The 20000-nt window shown below is 44.1% G+C and overlaps 1 protein-coding gene across 1 annotated transcript in view; it reads left to right on the forward strand.

Moving 5' to 3' along the window:
- Window positions 1-20000, forward strand: part of LOC134453216 (LHFPL tetraspan subfamily member 7 protein) — a 225600-nt gene that overhangs the window by 30990 nt on the left and 174610 nt on the right. Inside the window, exon 2 of the mRNA XM_063204053.1 lies at window positions 10984-11122. Within this exon, the coding sequence (XP_063060123.1) occupies window positions 10984-11122 (139 nt within the window). The remainder of the gene's footprint in view (window positions 1-10983; window positions 11123-20000) is intronic.

The following is a 20000-nucleotide window of genomic DNA, read 5'->3' on the forward strand; positions in this document are numbered from 1 at the left end:
AGTCTATAGTATAACAACAGAACGACAGAAGGTGTATTTCTTCCACAGTGCAGACAGACAACAGGTTAGGATTACACCCCCCTCCCCACTCCCCACCCTGCTTAGAAGGGGGAAATCTCACTCTACAGTTTTGTAGCTGTCCCTGGGAACAGGGGCCGCTGACAGCTTTTTGGCTGGGCCCGGGACAAAGTAATCTGAAAAGCCCCTTCGATACTCAGCACGTACAATGTAACGGGGAACTAATTCCGGGCCTCCACTCTCCCTGGGCCCGAGATGACTGACCCCTTTGTCCCCCCAACTTCACCTCCCTGCCTGGGAAAATGCATGGGCAACTGTTATGGAGCCCATACAGCTATGAGGTATTCTTTGTATGGGAAACCCAAGTCCATAAAGGTTTAGTCATGGGAGGATTTTTGGAAAGAACCAGAGTATCAGGATCTGTGGGTGTCCACAGATGAAAGGATAGATGATTCACAAGTGTGCACTGTATGATTCACCAACAACAGGCCCTTTACATAAGCAGTCTTGTTGCCTTTGAAAGGTGTTGTTATCTTGAAGTCAAAACATTCGTTTTTTGGTGATTTGTCCTCAGTAACCCAACTTGATGTTTTTGTCTATCCACATGCCAAATGTGACATGTCACACGTTACACCAGAGAAGCACTTTTTTCACAAAAACATGACTGAAATATTAAATCCTTAGACAGAAATAATTTCATGCTAGAGTGCTCTCTATTAAAGTCTGCTTTGACATGTTGAAGGACAGCTATCATCTTGTCATTTCATTGCTCTTCAGGTAGAGAAAAAATGTGTCATCCGTAATTGTAAAAATGTTGCATCATGGGATAATCTGTGCGGTACCTCATGCAGAACAGTTCTAGAATGTTGTTGCTGGTGGTAACCAGATGATACACTTGTAGAAAGAATTCTATAAGGAACAAGACCACAAAATATCCAGTATTTGATTGTAGACCAGGATATTAATAGTAACCCAAACACTCTGCAGTCAGTTAAATTCCTTATCCATAATTTGATTAACACTGTATAAACCTCATATTTGGGATGCAGACGTGCATGTATGTATTGTCAGTGTCAGACACAGCTTCTTAACAGTTTCCCAGAGAAGCAGCACTTCGTTGCTGTCCAGCAGAAACCTTGTATCTTCACTTTTTACTGCTTTTGACTTCTTTATTTATAAATCACTTATTTTCTAAATAAATGAACATTTCAACATTCAAGTTGATTATGAAATAATTTATCATACATATATACTCATGGAGAGACTGACCAATAGTACTGATTTATACTTTAGTTTACAATGACTAAAGATACAAAGTGTCTGCTGGACAGCAACGACTCATGGCGTTTCAGGGACTTATGGCCTCTCAGGGACTTGCGAGCAACGTAAATGAAGAAACTCGTCTGGGCACCTCCCGTATTGTACATATGGGTCACTTTATCACATGCAGGAAGTCTAGAGGCGATAAAAGCTTTGTTCCTAATCTAATTGTTATCCTATTTCATAACTGCTTCTCAGTGACTAAGAGTCAGAGATACTGTAGAGCAGATGGAAAGTCATTTTCAGGGAGAGATGAAAGAGGAGAGAATGACTAAAGCCTGAAATAGAACTATTTGATTTGCTTCATTTCAATGTCAGGTGCGGATAGAGAAGAGAGAGGATAGGAGAACCTTTGTGAAAGGTGTGAATTGATCACAACGTGAAGCAGGGATGATGTCATGGGGCTTTGTGTTGGCACAGTATTAGTGCCCTCCCTGTCAGAGTGCCCTGTGAATGTCTAACTGAGAACCAGTGAGACATTCACAACTTTGGACCGCTCTCAAAGGCAGCGATAACCAATCATGCCTCATGTTCCTGTTCATCGGCTGTGGTGGTTTCATCTGCAGGGATATCAGATGTTATGCGTTTGGCTTGAGAATTAAGCAAGTGATATGGTTTGCACTCGCTCAAAGCAGATGCAATACAGTAGGAGACAATTATTTCTCTCCTCTTCCATGCGTATTGGTCAGTGACGTTTCAGCAGTAGCACGTCAGGGCGGTGCAACGACAGCCAGTGCCAGTATTCATGGATTTTGATTGTTTGTTTGTTTTTAGTGGAACATCTAAGTATATTCTTTGCAGCATATCAACCACCAATTATGAATTAATTTATGGGCATTGGATGCCATTGCGCCACCTGACATCTGAGCCCCCCAAAAAAACACCTTTGACCCGTCTACCATGTGACTTCCATTGGACTTCCAAGGTATTCATGTGTGGGGGATTCATGGAGATTGGCCAGATCTGGCAAGAATCCTTCAAGGAAACACAGTATCAGCACCGCCAACTGCACTTCTAATCTAAAGGTGCAATTTAGGGACTGTTCATTATTTATTTTCGGGGTCGTTGGAAGATGACCACCTTTGATCGTCAAATTTTGCATGGCCCTCCCCTAGCGAGCTTCAAAACTTTGATGACCCTCACCGCGACGCTGTCCAAAAATGCATGACCCTCCCCTAGGGAGAATTAAGAAATAGCCTTATTCTACCTTATTTTTTGATTGACTAACGCTGTTTAACGAAAGGGCCGTTTCTGAGGCTATGTTACATCGAAACAAACAAGGTAGGCTACTTTGGAATGCTTTTTGTAATAAATGGGCCAAACATTTTTGGATGACCCTCCTAGCAAGCTTAAAAAAAACTTGATGACCCTCCCCGCAGCAATGAAAAAAATGACACGACCCTCCGGTATTTTCTACCGGTGACCCCAAAAATAAATAACGAACGGTCCCTTAGTAACAATGACTGCATCATGGCACTAAGCACCCCAAAGGCTGGCAGCTGAAGCTGAAGTCTTACTCTGACTCAGTTTGGCATCTTGGGGTTTTACAGGTACGCAAGATAGTACCTACAGTACCAGGCACCTACACTGGCTTTCATGCTGTAATGACCTGCCCACTCACATACCGTCCATGGACTGGATTGTATAGATAATGGAAAGAAAGCCGATAGCAAATAAAATGCTCAGTAAACATTTTTGTGGGAGGCACATCCGTGTGTATGGTATACAGTAATATGGTGAATATAATGAGGAGTTGTTTCAGTGTTTGTGCTTCTTTGTGCAAGCGTCCTGTCACTTCTTTTAACCGTCCCTATACTCGACAGGCCTCCCTGTAGACTGCGGTGACACAAGGCCCTAAGCTAGACTGCAGATGACTAGTTTGTCTGCCTTAATGCGTTTTAAAGTGAGTAAAGAAATGTTCGCTATTGCCTTTTTGTTTCCCGCCTCCCACTCCACCATCTTGACACACGCATGCGCTGGTCTTTGGGGACCGTAAGTAACTAATTAACATCCATTCAGGAGACTGTTTCTGAAAGAGTCAGCACAGTTAGAACGCAATTTCATAGCAAATTGACTCCCCATCTTCCCGTTACAGTAATGGTGGGTGGTGGTGTTTATATCGCACGCGGCTCCTCCTCGGCAAGTAAATGTTTGCACGTCTGATAATGAGTACCATTCATTTTCAAATGCGCCATCAACAAGGCAATACAGCAGCCAAGTTCATTCTGATACTTAGACTTCATTTAAATAGCCAAGCATGTAATTGGAGCGACATCATTACACGCTCCTCTCTCCCTCATATCAGCTGTCTGGGCAAAAAACTTTTTTAAATGGGCGTATTAGTCTTGTAGATGTATGTGAAAGTCGAGCAGAAAATGTCAAATTAACCCATTAATTGATTTGCCAACACACACACACACATTTAACTGCACATGCGCACACACACACACACACACACACACACACACACACACACACACACACACACACACACACACACACACACACACACACACACACACACACACACACACACACACACACACACACACACACACTGTATATAAAAGAAATTATGCTGTGTAGATACATAGACCAGGCGAAGAAAATGCATTGCCATACTGTGTTATGGCAGTCAGAATTGTACGTCAGCTACAAGGTTCTGCACGTGTTCTGAATCTTTTCTAGAATCAGCCAGCCTTCCCATAAAGCACTGCAGCGGCCTCTTCTCGGTGTAGCCTTAATGTGTCAGGGTGATTTATATTCAGATGTGTAAGTAAAGTTGGTACATTAGGTAAGCAGTCAGCTCAGGTAAGTGTTCATTTGCATGGAGCTGACACACAGATACGCACATGAATAATTAGGAATCGCTCGCCTCACTCTCTTCAGCTGGGTGTCGGCTCACCCTCCTGCAATGTACATTTTTACAGAGTCGACTTTCACTAGGGCTGCTCGATTATGAGAAAAATCAATATCATGATTATTTCAGTCAATATTGATATCACGATTTTTTTGTGTGCAAACAATACACAATTTTCCCTCCCTTCAGCAGTGTGAGTGGAGGGCCATAGAGAAACAGACAGTGGTGTTCTGCATGAGTGTTGGTTATAAAGTTTGCTCTGTACTCGCAATGGCTCAAGTGGAGGGGAATGTATTGCGCTTAGTGTAACCTACCTTTAGGCAGTAAAGACAAATGAAAAAAATATTGTTTCAACTCGATATTATGAAATTCAATATTGTTTGACAGCAACATTGATATCACGATATAAATTCGACATATTACACAGCCCTAACTTTAAACACTCATAGTATTGCTCATACTCTCCCAAGTGTTTTTATACTGTAACATTTGCTGTGTGTGTCCTTTATCTTCTTCAGTTTCATAGAGACGTCAGATAACCTGTCCTCCTTGATGATGTTGTTGGGGATGGCTGTCTGTCTGTGGGGACTTGAGGGAGTCTGTCAGCTCTGCAGTCGTGGCTGTTAGTCAGCGAGACAATGCAGTGGGAGTGTGGTCCGGTAATCAACAGCCAATCTGGTGGCTGGCTGCTGCATAATGGCCTGTGAAGACGGTTTTGACCTCGCACAGCTCTTATTGTCTTTGTCACCATTGCATTGCACCATAATACAAGAGCCCTGAATGTTTAGCTGTGGTGGTGCTCCATCTATGTGTTGTCGTGCCTCAAAAGAACAACAGTGTTACTTTCTACTGTAGGCCTACAAGACTTGCACAGTTGCACTAAAATCTGTGTATTTTCTTCTTTCAGATATGATTTCACTTTCATGTTGTACGGTACATACAGTATGTAGAACTTTGTGTGGAATTTGTTATAGGTTTATCAATTCATACATGTAGCATAATTGGTAGCAAATCATTTGAAGAGTATCACAGGCTGTGATCTACCACCTAAAAGCAGAAAAACCTTGGCTCTGCGGAGTCGTCAAGGGGGTTTCCAAGCGATCTTTGGTTCGAGTGATCGATAGTCGTTGGAGCATCGTTAAAAAAGCCTTTGTCAATTATTCATCAAAATGGAAGACGCTGCATGTTGGCATGCTGCCTCTCTCTGATAACTCATCCAGACCACTCGACCACCCAACACAGATCAGTAGTTCCAATCTCTGTGGTTGGTCCACATGTGGGGCTTTTGATGAGGCTGATTACAGAGCGATGCTGGGTGCTGTTCTCACTTCATGGAAACTGGTCGACTTCACAGCATTAGGATTTGTTCACTACATGTTAGCCTTGTACTTTTTTATCACTCCCTAAGATCTAACCGGTCTGGAATTTTAAAATAATTGTCAACGTTAAAGCTAACTATGCATTCGTTTCAAAGGTTGTCTTGCACAGATGCTGTAGCTGGTCTTAACGGGTTAAACCAGTCGCTGGTGTTTGGTTGTAAGTTAACACATGTAATCATGGAATAACAATGATTCCATCTTAGCTGGTCATGGTGTCACCTCTGTTTCTTGATTGACTGGAATGCCAAATCACACTTCATTGTTTTCAGAGCAGTCTGTTATAGCTCCTATAGCACCAGACCTGTATTGATGTAGTGAAATTAATTTGTGTGGCGGCACTAGTCAAGTCAAGTCGGTTTTATTGTCAATTTCTTTACATGCGCTGGTCATACAAAGAATTGAAATTACGTTTCTTACTTTACCATGCAGACAGACATAGACTCTAGACTCAAGGTGTGGACATAGACAATTACACATAGACAGTACGCTGACAGTCTGGTCAGGGTGCTATTGAATGCCCTCTTCTGCACAGTAAAAAATGCAGTGTTAAAACTTAGACAGTAGGCCTAGCTGGGACTAAATACACTCTAGAAGATGTTAAATTAAATCTACGTGTTGAATCAAGAGTACTTTTCCCTACTGCGGTAGCTCAACCAATCAAACGACTCTTCTCCCTCCCATCCAAGCACCCAAGGCCAATGTAATCATGCTCCATGCCAGTCAATGGCTGTTTTTTTATTCACTTATTTTCTGATTTCAGATGAGGATTTTGTGACTCCTGACATGCAGAGAGTTTTGCCTGATGAGCCAGCCAGTCACTATTAGTCCAGTGATTCCCCTCATGCTTGTTGAGCATTTTATAATCTGATTGCAGCTACTTCCCCATCATTGTGACGCTCTGAAATGTGTCTGCAAAGCATGTGTGTATTCACACTTGTTTTGGTCAATGCATGCATGTGAAGAAATCAGCAAGACACTTAATGTATGGAGGATTAGGCACATCGTCTCTCTCACATAAATGCACACTTCCTCTCTCTCTCTCTCTCTCTCTCTCTCTCTCTCTCTCTCTCTCTCTCTCTCTCTTGCTCTCTCTCTCTCTCTCTCTCTCTCTCTCTCTCTCTCTCTCTCTCTCTCTCTCTCTCTCCCACTCTCGCACTCTCCCTGTTACATTAGCCTCATTCTCATAGTCTCTCTCCTGCTCTCTCTCCCGCTCTCTCTCTCTTCTTGCTGCTTGCCTGGGGAGTGTGCGATCTGAGACTCTGAGCTCATACAAGCTCATACAACTCAGCAGTAGTTGCAGAAAAGGAAATTCAACAGAGAGGAGGCGAGAGAAGAAGAGGAATATCCCTGGGAGGTGGGGAAGGAGGGAGGAGAAGAAGAAGCAGAACACGAGGAAGTAGAGTAAGAGCAGCAGGTGGGAGTGAAGCAGTGGGAGGGAATGGAGTAGCGAGCAGAAGACAGACCATGGGGAGGGAGTGGGAGAGAGGAGATGAGAGGAGAACCCTCTCTGGGACTGGGCATGGTTGTGGAGAGCATGTGGAAGTAGTGGAAGAGGAGAGGGGGGAGGGAGGAGTGGAGGGAATAGCATATCGAGGAGGAATAGAGGAGAACCCTCCCTGGGGCTGCAGATGGATGTGGAGGAGAGGAGAGGAGAGGAGAGGAGAGGAGAGGAGAGAAAGGAACCCTCCCTGGAACTTGGGATGGATGTGGAGGAGGAGAGGAGAGGAGAGGAGAGGAGAGGAGAGGAGAGGAGAGGAGAGGAGAGAAGGAACCCTTACTGGGGCTGGGGATGGTTGTGGAGGAGGAGAGGAGAGGAGGACCAACAGTGGGACTGGGGATGGATGTGTTGGAGGAGAGGAGAGCATAGGAGAGCCCTCCCTTGGACTGGGGATTGCGGTGTAGGAGGAGAGGAGAGGAGACACCTCAGTGGAACTGGGGACTGTTTTGGAGGAGGAGAGTAGATGGGAGAGGAGAGGAGAGGGGAACCCTCCCTGGGACTGGGGGTGAATGTGGAGGAGGAGAGGAGAGGAGAATCATCACTGGGACTGGGACTGGGGACGGTTCTGGAGGAGGAGAGTAGATGGGAGCCCTCAGTGGGACTTGTACAGGAAGCTGGTCTCCACAGGAGCACAGGAGGGGCTAATGAGGCCTGTGTTGGGATCAAACGGCAGCATCGGGGGCCCGTCACTAGGGATTCACCTGCTGCTCCTGACAACACGCCAGGCTCAGCATCCACCCACCCACCCTTCAAAGGCACCACATGTACCTGGCTTACAGAACTCTACCCTCACAACTCTTGGCAGTACTTCTCTTTAGTAGGAGAATTACAGTACTTACTGGTTTTCCCTGGTTCTGACACAGTAAAAAACGCAGTGTTAATTCAAGCCACATAGAGTACTCTTGGACCAAATACAGTGCACTCAAGGATTTGTTATATCAACTCTCTAAGTGTTGAATTGTTTACTGTGCTGCGTTAATTTGTATACCCTGCTGACAATGTGTTGATTGCGTAATTTTGGGTAATTATTATCACAGCTTTTTGACAGTTTGTTATCATTAATCATGTTTTTATTATTAATATTTTATTACAGTAAGAGCTTAAAATGAGTTTTAACTAAATGAGTTGGGTGCTGAAAAAACACAAGTTTTTTTTTTTTTACTTATTTTTCTTTTCACATTCTTTCTTTTGGCTAGACAACTAGTGTGTCTTTGTGTATCAGTCTGTGTGTGTGTGTGTGTGTGTGTGTGTGTCTGTGTCTGTGTCTGTGTCTGTGTCTGTGTCTGTGTGCGTGTATGTTTATATTTACTGTATATGTATGCTTGTGGTGCATTAGTGCGTGAGTGTCTGTGTCTAATTCTGTGTGTCTCACTCTGCGTTTGGTGTGTGTGTGTCTGTGGTGTATATGATAGAAATCCTAGTTTCAAAAAAGAGAAGCAGGACAGCCGTTTTTGTTGTCATGTGGTACCATTTGTGGATGAGTTAGCTCCTCTGAGTCGGCCGCTAGCAGAGGCATGTATTGATCAGAGGGGGATAGATGGGCTTCAGCTGCCCAGGGCATTAGTTGTCTTGGTGTCTGTATCTCATCTCTCCCTGCCTATGAAGTGGAGGATGAGAGGAGGGGAGGAGGAGAGAACAGAGAGGAAGTGCCTCCCAGAGGTGGTATGTCCCGTCTCCCCCTCCCTATTGAGGAAGGAGGAAGAGAGGAGGAGGATGACGATGAGGTGTTGGAGGATTGCACAGAGTAGAAATGCCTTCCAAGGGGTTTTAGGCCAGTCAGAACAGTGCTGGTGTTCCTACACCAGTTACACTAGAAACAAAAATATGTGCAGGTGAATGTCACATTCATATCATGTTGCATATTTCACTGTGTGGGACCTGCTGGATGAATGTCCTGGTGTTGTGATGTGGTGTGGAAAAACAACTTTGAACCAACATTTCTGTTCCCAAATGCTCTAACACGTTAGTTATTTTAGGTTTAGGTGAAGGCTTTCTATCAGAGAGACTGTGTCTCGGCTCTCCTCCATGTGAGGAGCCATGGGAGAGAAGGATAAGGAGAGTAGTTACAGGAACAGAAGAGCCCATTCCCTTTCTGACAGTGGATCTCATGTCGCTCTCATCTTTCCCTGTGAGGGCCCATGCAGGGGGATGATGAGGAAGATGCTAATGACGAGCAGGTCGGAGGTATTCAGCAGATGAAGAGCCTCTCCTCTGCTTCCAGTCGCCTCCAAAGGCACGTTTTACTAGTCTGTGACAGAGAACGGGGCGTCCCAGAGCGAGTGTGTCTTGTGCTTCCTTCCTCCCTGTCAGGTGAGGAGGAGGAGTAAGAGGAAGAGAGGACAAGACAAGTACCAAGGAGCCCCCCCTCTGCTCTCCATCGGTTTGGTAGAGGATAGGGTCCTCCCACAAGCGAGTGTGTCTTACTGTGTCTCTCCTCCCTGTGAGAAGGAGGAGGAGGAAAAGAGGGCCAGGAGCGGAAGCGGAAAAAGCCCCATCCTCTGATCCCACATAGACATACAATACACTGCTCTGTGACAGGGGACCTCTGTGATGACGGGGACCTCCCTGTGAGGAGGCGGAGGAGAGGAGTTACAGGAAGGGAGGATCAAACAACAGGACCTACCAGCAGTGATAGAGCTCCTCCTCTGTGTATAATGCTGCACGGTGACAGAGGACAGGGTCCTCCCAGAGCGAGTGCGTCTCCGAGTGTCACACGTGCCACCTGGTGTCACTGCCGGCAGATTGTCAATACTAATTACGTGCTGGAGCGAGGACGGCACTTTTATCCCTCTCCCTCTCCCTCCTCCTCTGATAGTTGGAGACTGCATCTGCCCATGGGGCTCAGCAGTATTCACTGCCACCTACTTATCATTTAGCTAAGTGATCAGCCTGCCTGCCTGCCTGCCTGCCTGCCTGCCTGCCTGCCAGTGGATGGAGGAGAGATTTCAGTCCTGACTGGTAATGAGTGACAGGTTGCAAGGGGTTTACTAAAGAGCCACTACAGGGCCCTGCCGTGGCCAAACGGTAGGGCACTGGGTTACTTCGCCGGCGACCCGGGTTCGATTCCAGCTCAGGTCATTTGCCAATCATTCCCCGTATCTCTCTCTCCCCACTCATTTCCTGTCTCTGCTCCACTGTCCTGTCACAAATAAATGGAAAAAAGTCCTTAAAAATATACTGTATATTTTTAAAAAGAGCCACTACAGTATTTTGTTTACTTGAACACAGGGCGTCAGTAACAGCAGTAAAACCTACTCCGGCTTGCTCATGGTGCTGCTTTGAAATATTTTCAAATTGTGCTTGTATAAAAGCGGTCTTGCTGTTTTTTTTCTCATTACATTTTATGCTTTTGATCTTTCACAAAATCTGCATAGCCAGAATTTCTGGGAGCACAACTGCTATTTCTCTCCATTAAGATGATTAACAGTGTTAGCATTACTAGCGCAAAAGAAAATATTACTGCTGTAAATGATTTCATTAATGTCTGAACTAAATAGCTAATTATCATCAATTTGTTTCTCAACGTGTGTGTTTCTCTCCCTGTGTATGCATGTGTGCGTGTGTAAGAGAGTGCGTGCGTGCGTGCGTCCGTCCGTGTGTGCGTGTGCATGGGCATGTGTCTATGTACGTATCTGTACACACACTGTGTGCATGTGCATGTGTCTACATGGACTCTGTGTGTTTGTGTTTGTGTTTTTTTGTGTGTGTGTGTGTGTGTGTGTGTGTGTGTGTGTGTGTGTGTGTGTGTGTGTGTGTGTGTGTGTGTGTGTGTGTGTGTGTGTGTGTGTGTGTGTGTGTGTGTGCGCGTATGTGCATGCGTGTGTGCGCCCGTGCGCGTTCATGTATGTGTGTGTATTTCTTCTCTGTGTGTGTTCACCTGTGTCTATCTCTGCGTGTGTGTTTTCCAGACGAGTGCGGTGCTGTGTTCGGGGGGCTGTGCGCTGCTGGCGGTGAGCTCCCTGCTGGCCATCGTCACCATCTTCCTCCCCGGCGGGCCGTGCGAGAGGAGGGCCTGCACGCTGGCCGGATACATGCAGATGGCCGCAGGTCAGTCAGACCATTTCCCCTCCCATTAGCCAAGCGCTCCCAGCGGGACAATATATTACTGGACACACGCTCAGTAGTGAGCACACACACACACACACACACACACTCACTCATGCACGACTGAATATTCTCTCTCTCACACACACACTCTCACTCATATACACAGCAGCTTTCTCTCTCTCTCTCTCTCTCCCCTGCTCTCTCACTTTCACACACACCCATAAACACTTTCTCTCTCTCTACCGTTCTCCGCACGCACACACACACACACACACACACACACACACACACACACACACACACACACACACTCACACACACACACACACACACACACACACACACACACACACACACACACACACACACACACACACACACACACACACACACACACTCTCCCTCTGCCCTGCTCGGGCCCTCCGTTCCACTGCCATACAAATGTCCAGTGCACAGCATCCAACCCACTCTCCTGCCAAAGCCACGGGAGAGGAGAGGAGAGGAGAGGAGGAGAGGAGAGGAGAGGAGAGGAGAGGAGAGGATGTCCAAATTCTGTCAGAGTTGGGTCAAGGGCAGGTCACCAACATGATCACAGCACAGAATACACACAATAGGCTTACTAATCACAGATGTAACAGAGCAGCATGTACACCAATGTTTCATTAGTAAAAACACGTCTAGATGGGATCAGCGGGAGGCGGGAGGAGGGACACGTCCTAGTTTCAGGAAGTGAATATCCGGCCATATGCTCCTTCGACAGCCTCTCCGCTAACCAGTTGATCCCAATTAGCACCACCCATCAGTCAGGCACATTGGGGCAGCGGGGACCACGAACCAAGTTACAGTAAAGCCAGGCTCAAACTACACGACTAGCGATTGTGTGTCCGATTTTGGTGTCGGGGTGCACCGCACACTAGAAGAGAATCGCAACTGTCACTCTTATCGCTACAGTAAATGTACCAGGAGGAGGATTATGTGGTAGATTTCTCACCATCCTCAGTGCAACAAAGTGGAAGTTAGAGTGCTCACTTGTGCAAAAACACATGAAACATACGTTGTGTGTGTGTGTGTGTGTGTGTGTGTGTGTGTGTGTGTGTGTGTGTGTGTGTGTGTGTGTGTGTGTGTGTGTGTGTGTGTGTGTGTGTGTGTGTGTGTGTGTGTGTGTGTGTGTGTGTGTGTGTGTGTGTGTGTGTGTGTGTGTGTGTGAAAAATGCATTTTGGCTGCTCAGGTAGTGTTGTTGGGCTAGTCAGTGGAATAGATGTGGGCTCATAGAGTAGAGCATGGGAGCTGGGAAGCATAACTTTTGGCCTATCATAACTTAAAGGGACACTGTACAGGAAATGGTCAAAAAAGGTACTGCAACTATGCTGATAATTGAAACTGGGTTGCCTATATTGCAGAATTTTATCTTTGTGTAAAAGTTTACTAAGTAATAAACTTAATGTTTCTATTATGGTCCAAGTACAGTCATTTTTGCAGCTAAAAATGCCTATTTCTGGAAATTCAAAATGGCGGACCATGGAGAAGATCCCCCTTTTCATATTAGTCAGGGTAAATTTTCCCAAAAGATGAACCCTGAAGGCAAATTGTGTTAATTTTTGGTATACAACTGATTTAGGGGTATTCAAGGGTGCTGAATCCAAATCTGTTGTATACCGGGCGCAAAAATGTACGGAAATGCCTCAAACGGGCAAAATCCAATATGGCCGCCGACACCAGGTTAAAATCTCGCAATCCCTTTTCTTTTTGACTATACAAGGTATGAATGTGAAAATAAGACTTATTTTTATGTTTTCATATATGGGGAACCCCATTCTGTCATCAGATTTAAGGTCAGATTTGAAGAAAATGCTTATATAATTGTCTGGCAGCTTTTTTAAAACAGGGAGCCTCATATTGTCAACGATTTTTAGCATTATGATCAAACTTTCAAGATCCACAGAAAATAATGTCTGATGTCTTTGTGAACACCAATACTACCACAAACTGCACTGAAGTGTCTACTTTCACCTGAAAAAAGAAGTTTGTGTCTACCTATTTCCATTCTTTAGTTACTGGCAGTAGAACATGGGATGACGCCTCTAAAAAAGCACTGATTTCTGACCCAAAAATAGTACACTTCTGTGTCCATATTTTTTCTTTCAGGACAAAGTGCCATTTTATAGTGTTCATGTTTGGTATACAGCATTTCCATGGGTTTTGAAATATGCTCAATTCAAATCTGTCGTATACCAGGCTCAAAAAATTCCTATAATGCCTCAAAATGAAGGAATCCAATATGGCCGCCGTCACCAGAGATATACATATCTTTGATTAAACAAGGTGAACTCTTAAAAACATTATGTAAGTTTAGCTATATGTTTTCTTTTCATACATGGGAAAATAATGTATGTAATCAAATTTAAAATTATAATCAAAGGTAGTCAGTGTAGTCAGGCAGTTCAGTGTAGTCTGAATTCATGTTTACAACCATTGTTTTTCATGCCAATTAACTGACAGGCTAATTTCTATTGAAATGTTTTGTCTTATTTCAATTGCTTATGCACAATGAAATGTGTTCACCTCAGCCCACCTCTTCCATTATGACAAAAATATACACAGATAACTCTGTATGCCTGAATGTACCTTCATCTAATATGAATATCTAGTTTTGGGAAGTTATTGTCTGCTGATTTTATTGCCTTGTTTAGATTAAATCCTTGAACGGTAGAAAGGTGAAAGGTGGAACAAAAGACAGGTTGATGTCATTGTGAAATATTTACTTTCTTGATAGTTAGGCTATCTCCGGTCATTATCAAGCTCCTCCTACTCAGTGATTTGGCCACTACATGTTTAGACACTACATAACACCAGGCACTACATTGTACTTTTGCTGCAGATGTAGCGAAAGCTATGGAGTTGTTTTGCAGTGATTAGTCCTAGTCATAGAGTCTTTGCTATCTACATCAGAAGCCACACAATGGCATATTGTGCCCCCTCATTATCAAGCCAATGTACTGAGGCAGGATCACATACTACTCCACCCTGTCCTCCTGTCAGTCACTGAAACGGGATGGATGAAATTGAATGGGGCATTAGTCCCACTACTCCTGTATCTGCCATTCACGAAGCATGAAAAGACATCACAACTTGTGCTCGCCCCAAGGAGTGCCTCATCCCCCTCTGGATCTGCAAGAAGAGGTATGGAGTACATAGAGTCATTCAGTTGCTGCAAATAAGATACATTTGTCTTGGGCATACATAGCTGTCGCATTTAAGCGAACAACTCCTTCAAAATCACTGGAGAGGAGGAGAGGTAATTGAGAATAAGTTAACCTAGGGCTCTGACTTCTACTCCAAAGGGCTTGGATCATAAGTGGGACAGTCAGAGCACACCCACAACCCTAGTGATGGTCAATATCACGCTGCCTTCCCCTTACTTGCACTTCACCCCCATGGTGTCCCTCACACAACTGTGCTTCTCTCATCCAGTGTGCTCCATCATCTAAGCTTCACCCATCACTTGGATCCCTCACATGGGATTACAACTCCATTACATACAGTAGATAACCTATAATCCTGGGCAGTCATGGGTGAGCGGTTAGGGCGTCAGACTTGCATCCCAGAGGTTGCCGGTTCGACTCCTGACCCGCCAAGTTGGTGGGGGGAGTAATCAACCAGTGCTCTCTCCCATCCTCCTCCATGACTTAGGTACCCTGAGCATGGTAGCGTCCCACCACACTGCTCCCCATGGGGCGCCACTGAGGGCTGCCCCATTGCACGGGTGAGGCATAAATTCAATTTCGTTGTGTGCAGTGTTCACTTGTGTGCTGTGGAGTGCTGTGTCACAATGACAATGGGAGTTTCCCAATGGGCTTTCACTTTCTTCACTTTTTCATCCTTCGGATTCGCCCTGATCGCAAACCACAATACCGTAGAACCAATCAGGATCACTGATTTTTCAGAGATGTGACACAGTCAAAATGTATGGTGGTGAGAAGTTAAATAAGTGAAAAAAGTAGTTCTTTCAGCAACAATGACTGCTCCAATGAGTCACTTTTCGAATCTGTGAATAGTTAAAGCGCAGACAAATGTGACACAAAATGTGTCATAAGTGCAAGGATTTCTTTAAATAACTCCACTCTTTTGGACCTCTATGCCTATGGCGTAGCTCCAGATGGAAGTTGCTGTGGCCAGCAAAAGGTGGTAGTCTGGTATACAGAGAATAATTTCTGTATCTTTGAATGCAAAGAAAACCAAAGAGATATTTGTGGCCTTCAGGAGGCACACCTACAAGAGGAAAAAAGTTAGCCCCTCTCTAATCCTCCTGCTGCATCAACAGAGCTAAAACATTATCTAGGACAGCCTCCAACCGGGTCCTCAGCTCTTTGCCTTGCTGTTCTCTTGGTATAGGTGTGTCAAAGCAAGGACCAAACAACTCAACAAAGGGCCATAACCACATTTCACACACACATGCACAGAATGACCATTCATTGGTATCCCTCAATCCAATGATCTCTTTCCATCCATCTGGTGTTCTGCAATAGACTAATTGATACAGCACAACATATTGAACACGAGCCATGTAAAATGGTTGTGTTTGCAGAGTGGGCCACCGCTTCTGTAATATCTACATTGAGCAAGACAATCGATGCAATAACTTTTGGATACCAATGAGTATGACATGAGTACCAATACATGAGTATGTCCTCTGTGTATATATTCACGCGCACGCGCGCACACACACACACACACACACACACACACACACACACACACACACACACACACACACACACACACACACACACACACACACACACACACACACACACACACACACACACACACACACACACACACACACACACACACACACACACACACACACACACACACCCTATGCACTCCCTGCTCTGTTCATGGTTTTTTTTGGCACTACTAATTGTATATTCTGCTCACCTAAACTGTTTTGTGAATTTAATGTGTGCTCTGAAGTGTGTTGCTTTCAATCTCATTGAACATATGCATAGTGACAAACACCATTCTATTCTATTCTATTTTATTCCAATCTATTCTATTCTACACATCAGCTCGCCACTCAATCCTCCTTTATTCATAGATTGAATGAGCACATCAATAAAATTGGCAAACAGTGATTTCTATTGTAAAGTTGTATAAAAACAATTATTTAGGCAGACTTGTGTGTGCACTTACTTTTATGGTTGAAAAGATGGGAGCATGGGAGATGGTTTGAGATGAAAACATTTCATCATGGTATAATGCCTCAATTATTTAATTGAAATCTGCCTGAGTGTATATTAAAGCGCCTGTATACGTACGTATGTGTACGTTGTTGTTCCAATAAGAATGTCTTCTCTGCCACACTTGTGTGTGTGTATGTACTCTCTCAATGTGTGGTCCGTCCGAACATTGCCATGTTATGCTTGATTGTTATTTACATCGAGATTGGCGACAGGGTGGGGATGAGGGAGTGAATGTAGTGTATGTGGGTAGTAAGTGTTGTCTTTTCAGTGACAGTGTTCGTATTGTAATGGGCTCTACCGGGGGCCTATTCGAAAACATGGTATGTTATATAAGACCAATACATTTAATTAATGCCGGATTAAATTGAAATAGGGGAAATATTCCAATATAAATGATTAATTTATTAACAGTCTTAAACATGTATGTAGGTCTAAATCATGTCTTTTCATCCAAATCTTAAACCCGAGCACAGCAATGAATTCCCCATGTATGAAAACCTATAGCTGGCATAATATATTTAAGAGATGACCTTGTTTAATCACAGACATGTACTGTATATCTCTGGTGATGGCGGACATATTGAATTCCTTCATTTTGAGGTACTATGGGATTTTTTGAGCCTGGTATACAGCAGATTTAAGTTAAGCATCTTTCAAAACTCATGGAAATGCTGTAAACCAAACATGAACACTAAAAAGACACTTTATCCTGCAAGCAAAAATATGGACACAGAAGTGTAGCATTTTTGGGTCAAAAAACAGTGCTTTTTTGGTCGTGTCATCCCATGTTCTACTGCCAGTAACTAAAGAATGGAAATAGGTAGACACAAACTTCTTTTTTCAGGTGAAAGTAGACAGTTCAGTGCAGATTTTGGCAGTATTGGTGTTCACTAAGACATCAGAAATTATTTTCTGTGGATCTTGAAAGTTTGATCATAATGCTAAAAATCGTTGACAATATGAGACTCCCTGTTTTAAAAAAGCTGCCAGTCAATTATATAAGCATTTTCTTCAAATCTGACCTTAAATCTGATGACAGAATGGGGTTCCCCATATATGAAAACTTAAAAATAAGTCTTATTTTCATATTCATACCTTGTTTAGTCAAAAAGAAAAGGGATTGCGAGATTTTAACCTGGTGTCGGCGGCCATATTGGATTTTGCCCATTTGAGGCATTTCCGTACATTTTTGCGCCCGGTATACAGCAGATTTGGATTCAGCACCCTTGAATACCCCTAAATCAGTTGTATACCAAAAATTAACATGATTTGCCTTCAGGACCTTAAATAAGCACATTTTCTGAAATTCTGCCTAGACTATATATGAAAAGTGCAATTTTTCCAGTCATAATGAATGCTTAGAATTTGATGGTAACATTGAAATGAAAAAGGTAACATTAGTGAATGAGCAGCATGGATTCTGGAAATAAACAACTAAAAATCTTACACAGTGTCCCTTTAATGCCCTATGAAAAAGTAGTTGAGGTTTAACAGGGCAGTAGGGACGATGAACCAAGTTGCAGCAAATGTCCAAGGAGGAGGAGTATGGTAGATTTCTCCACTTTCGTGGAAGCTGGTCCAGTCAAAAAAGAACTTGCTGTTGTCGATGCAAAATTAAGAAGAATCCAGAATTTTAAGGCATGGGAAAGAAAAACAAAGTGCTATCCAGTGTTGTACCGAATGTTTCCGGTTCTTCCGACCATCCTCAGTGCAACAAAGAGGAAAGCTGGAATGCTCACTTAAAAATACATGGAAATACATGAAAGATACATGGCATGTGTGTGTGTGAAAAATAGACTTTGGCAGTTCAGGTAGTGTAGTTTGGCTGGTTGAATAGATGTGGGTGGAGTGGAGTGGAGTGGAGGATGGGAGCTGGGAAGCATAGCTGGTAACACTTTAGAATAACTACCCCAAAAACTCTTATAAACACTTTGTAAATAATAAACTAATGATTAAAACCGTTTCAAATATTTGTAAATAAGAAATACTATGCTAACACAGCAGGCACTGCACAGTTACATCGGACCTGGAGGTTTGTACTCCAAAGACCAACAGACATGGAACCATACATGTGGATATACACATAGAAGGATTCATCAGGCAAACACTCCAAAAAACTCATCCAGTAGATGTCGATTCCCACTCCACTGTGCAGTAGTTTGGCTCTTAATAATTTACAAACATTTGTAAATGTTTTATTCATGATCAGTTCATTAATACATGTTAATAAAGTGTTTATAACGTGATTTAGGGTTAGATATTCTAAAGTGACTTTTGGCCGATCATAACGTCAGGGCTTCCTTAGAATGATCCTAATTACTGGTCTATGGTCGGTTGGCCAGGTGACATGCATGGCAGTAGCTGGTCATGACCTCAGTGTTTCCACACAGCCCTCCTCTCTGCTCATATCCTGTAGTTATCTCACACAGTTAAAGGTGACTCACACCACACTTACGTGACGTAGCTATTAGCAGTCAGTGTTCAGACAGGTGCATTAGACAGTGGGGGAGTAACCTGTGTTGAATGTGTTGGGAGGAAGAATACACGGTGGAGTTATTCACTTTGATGGAAGCTGAGATGACCTTGGGGACATATTACAATACGGGGAAGCCAACAGGGGGGGATAAAGGGTCAGTTGTCCCAGGCCCAGACAGAGAGGGCGCCCAGAATTGGCTCCTCATTACATTATATACAGTATGGGGGGGCTTTCAAATGACTTTGTCCTGGGCCTGGCCAAGGCTGTCAGCGGCCCTGATACAAGATATTAGAGCTGTGTCAGTTATCCATACCCTATGTTATCCATATCCTGCGTTATCTCACGTGGTTTGGCTGTGACTCACTCCACACTTACTGTAGCTCCATGTGTGCAACACAGAGTCAATGCTCTCACTCTCCCCTCTCTGTAACCCTCAGATTTCATTACTGGCACCACAAGTGCTAGTCTTGTCTGCCTGTCTGTACACTGGTAAGACTAGCTCTCTGTGTGTGTGCATGCGTGTGTGCGTGCGTGTGTGTAAACGACCAAACTGCTGAATAAATAGGTACATAGCTGACACTGTAATATACAATATGAAACCGAAGAACAATGCAGTTCAGAATTGTAATTGAACCCAGTCTTTGACCAGTGTACTGTATGCATTTGTGTGCATGTGTGTGTTTGTATTGGGGTTATAATGCTGGTGGAATAGCCGTCTGCTGTCATTGATTACAGCCTTGAAGAGAAAGATGAGATTACAGCCTAGCCATGGCACCCTCTCTCACCACACCCACAGTCTACTGTTCACTCAAAGATACTTAGTGTAGTGTACTGTAGGACAATGCTACAGGCTTCTCAGACCTGCATGTAGATGTTCTAGATGTGAAAGTGAAAGTGAAAGCCCATTGGGAAACTCCAACTCCCATTGTCATTGTGACACAGCACTCCACAGCACACAAGTGAACACTGCACACTGCACACAACAAAATTGCATTCATGCCTCACCCGTGCAAGGGGGCAGCCCTCAGTGGCGCCCCATGGGGAGCAGTGCGGTGGGACGGTACCATGCTCAGGGTACCTCAGTCATGGAGGAGGATGGGGGAGAGCACTGGTTGATTACTCCCCCCACCAACCTGGCGGGTCGGGAGTCGAATA

This window comes from Engraulis encrasicolus, chromosome 7, assembly GCF_034702125.1.
Source record: "Engraulis encrasicolus isolate BLACKSEA-1 chromosome 7, IST_EnEncr_1.0, whole genome shotgun sequence".
NCBI classification, from domain to species: Eukaryota; Metazoa; Chordata; class Actinopteri; order Clupeiformes; family Engraulidae; genus Engraulis; species Engraulis encrasicolus.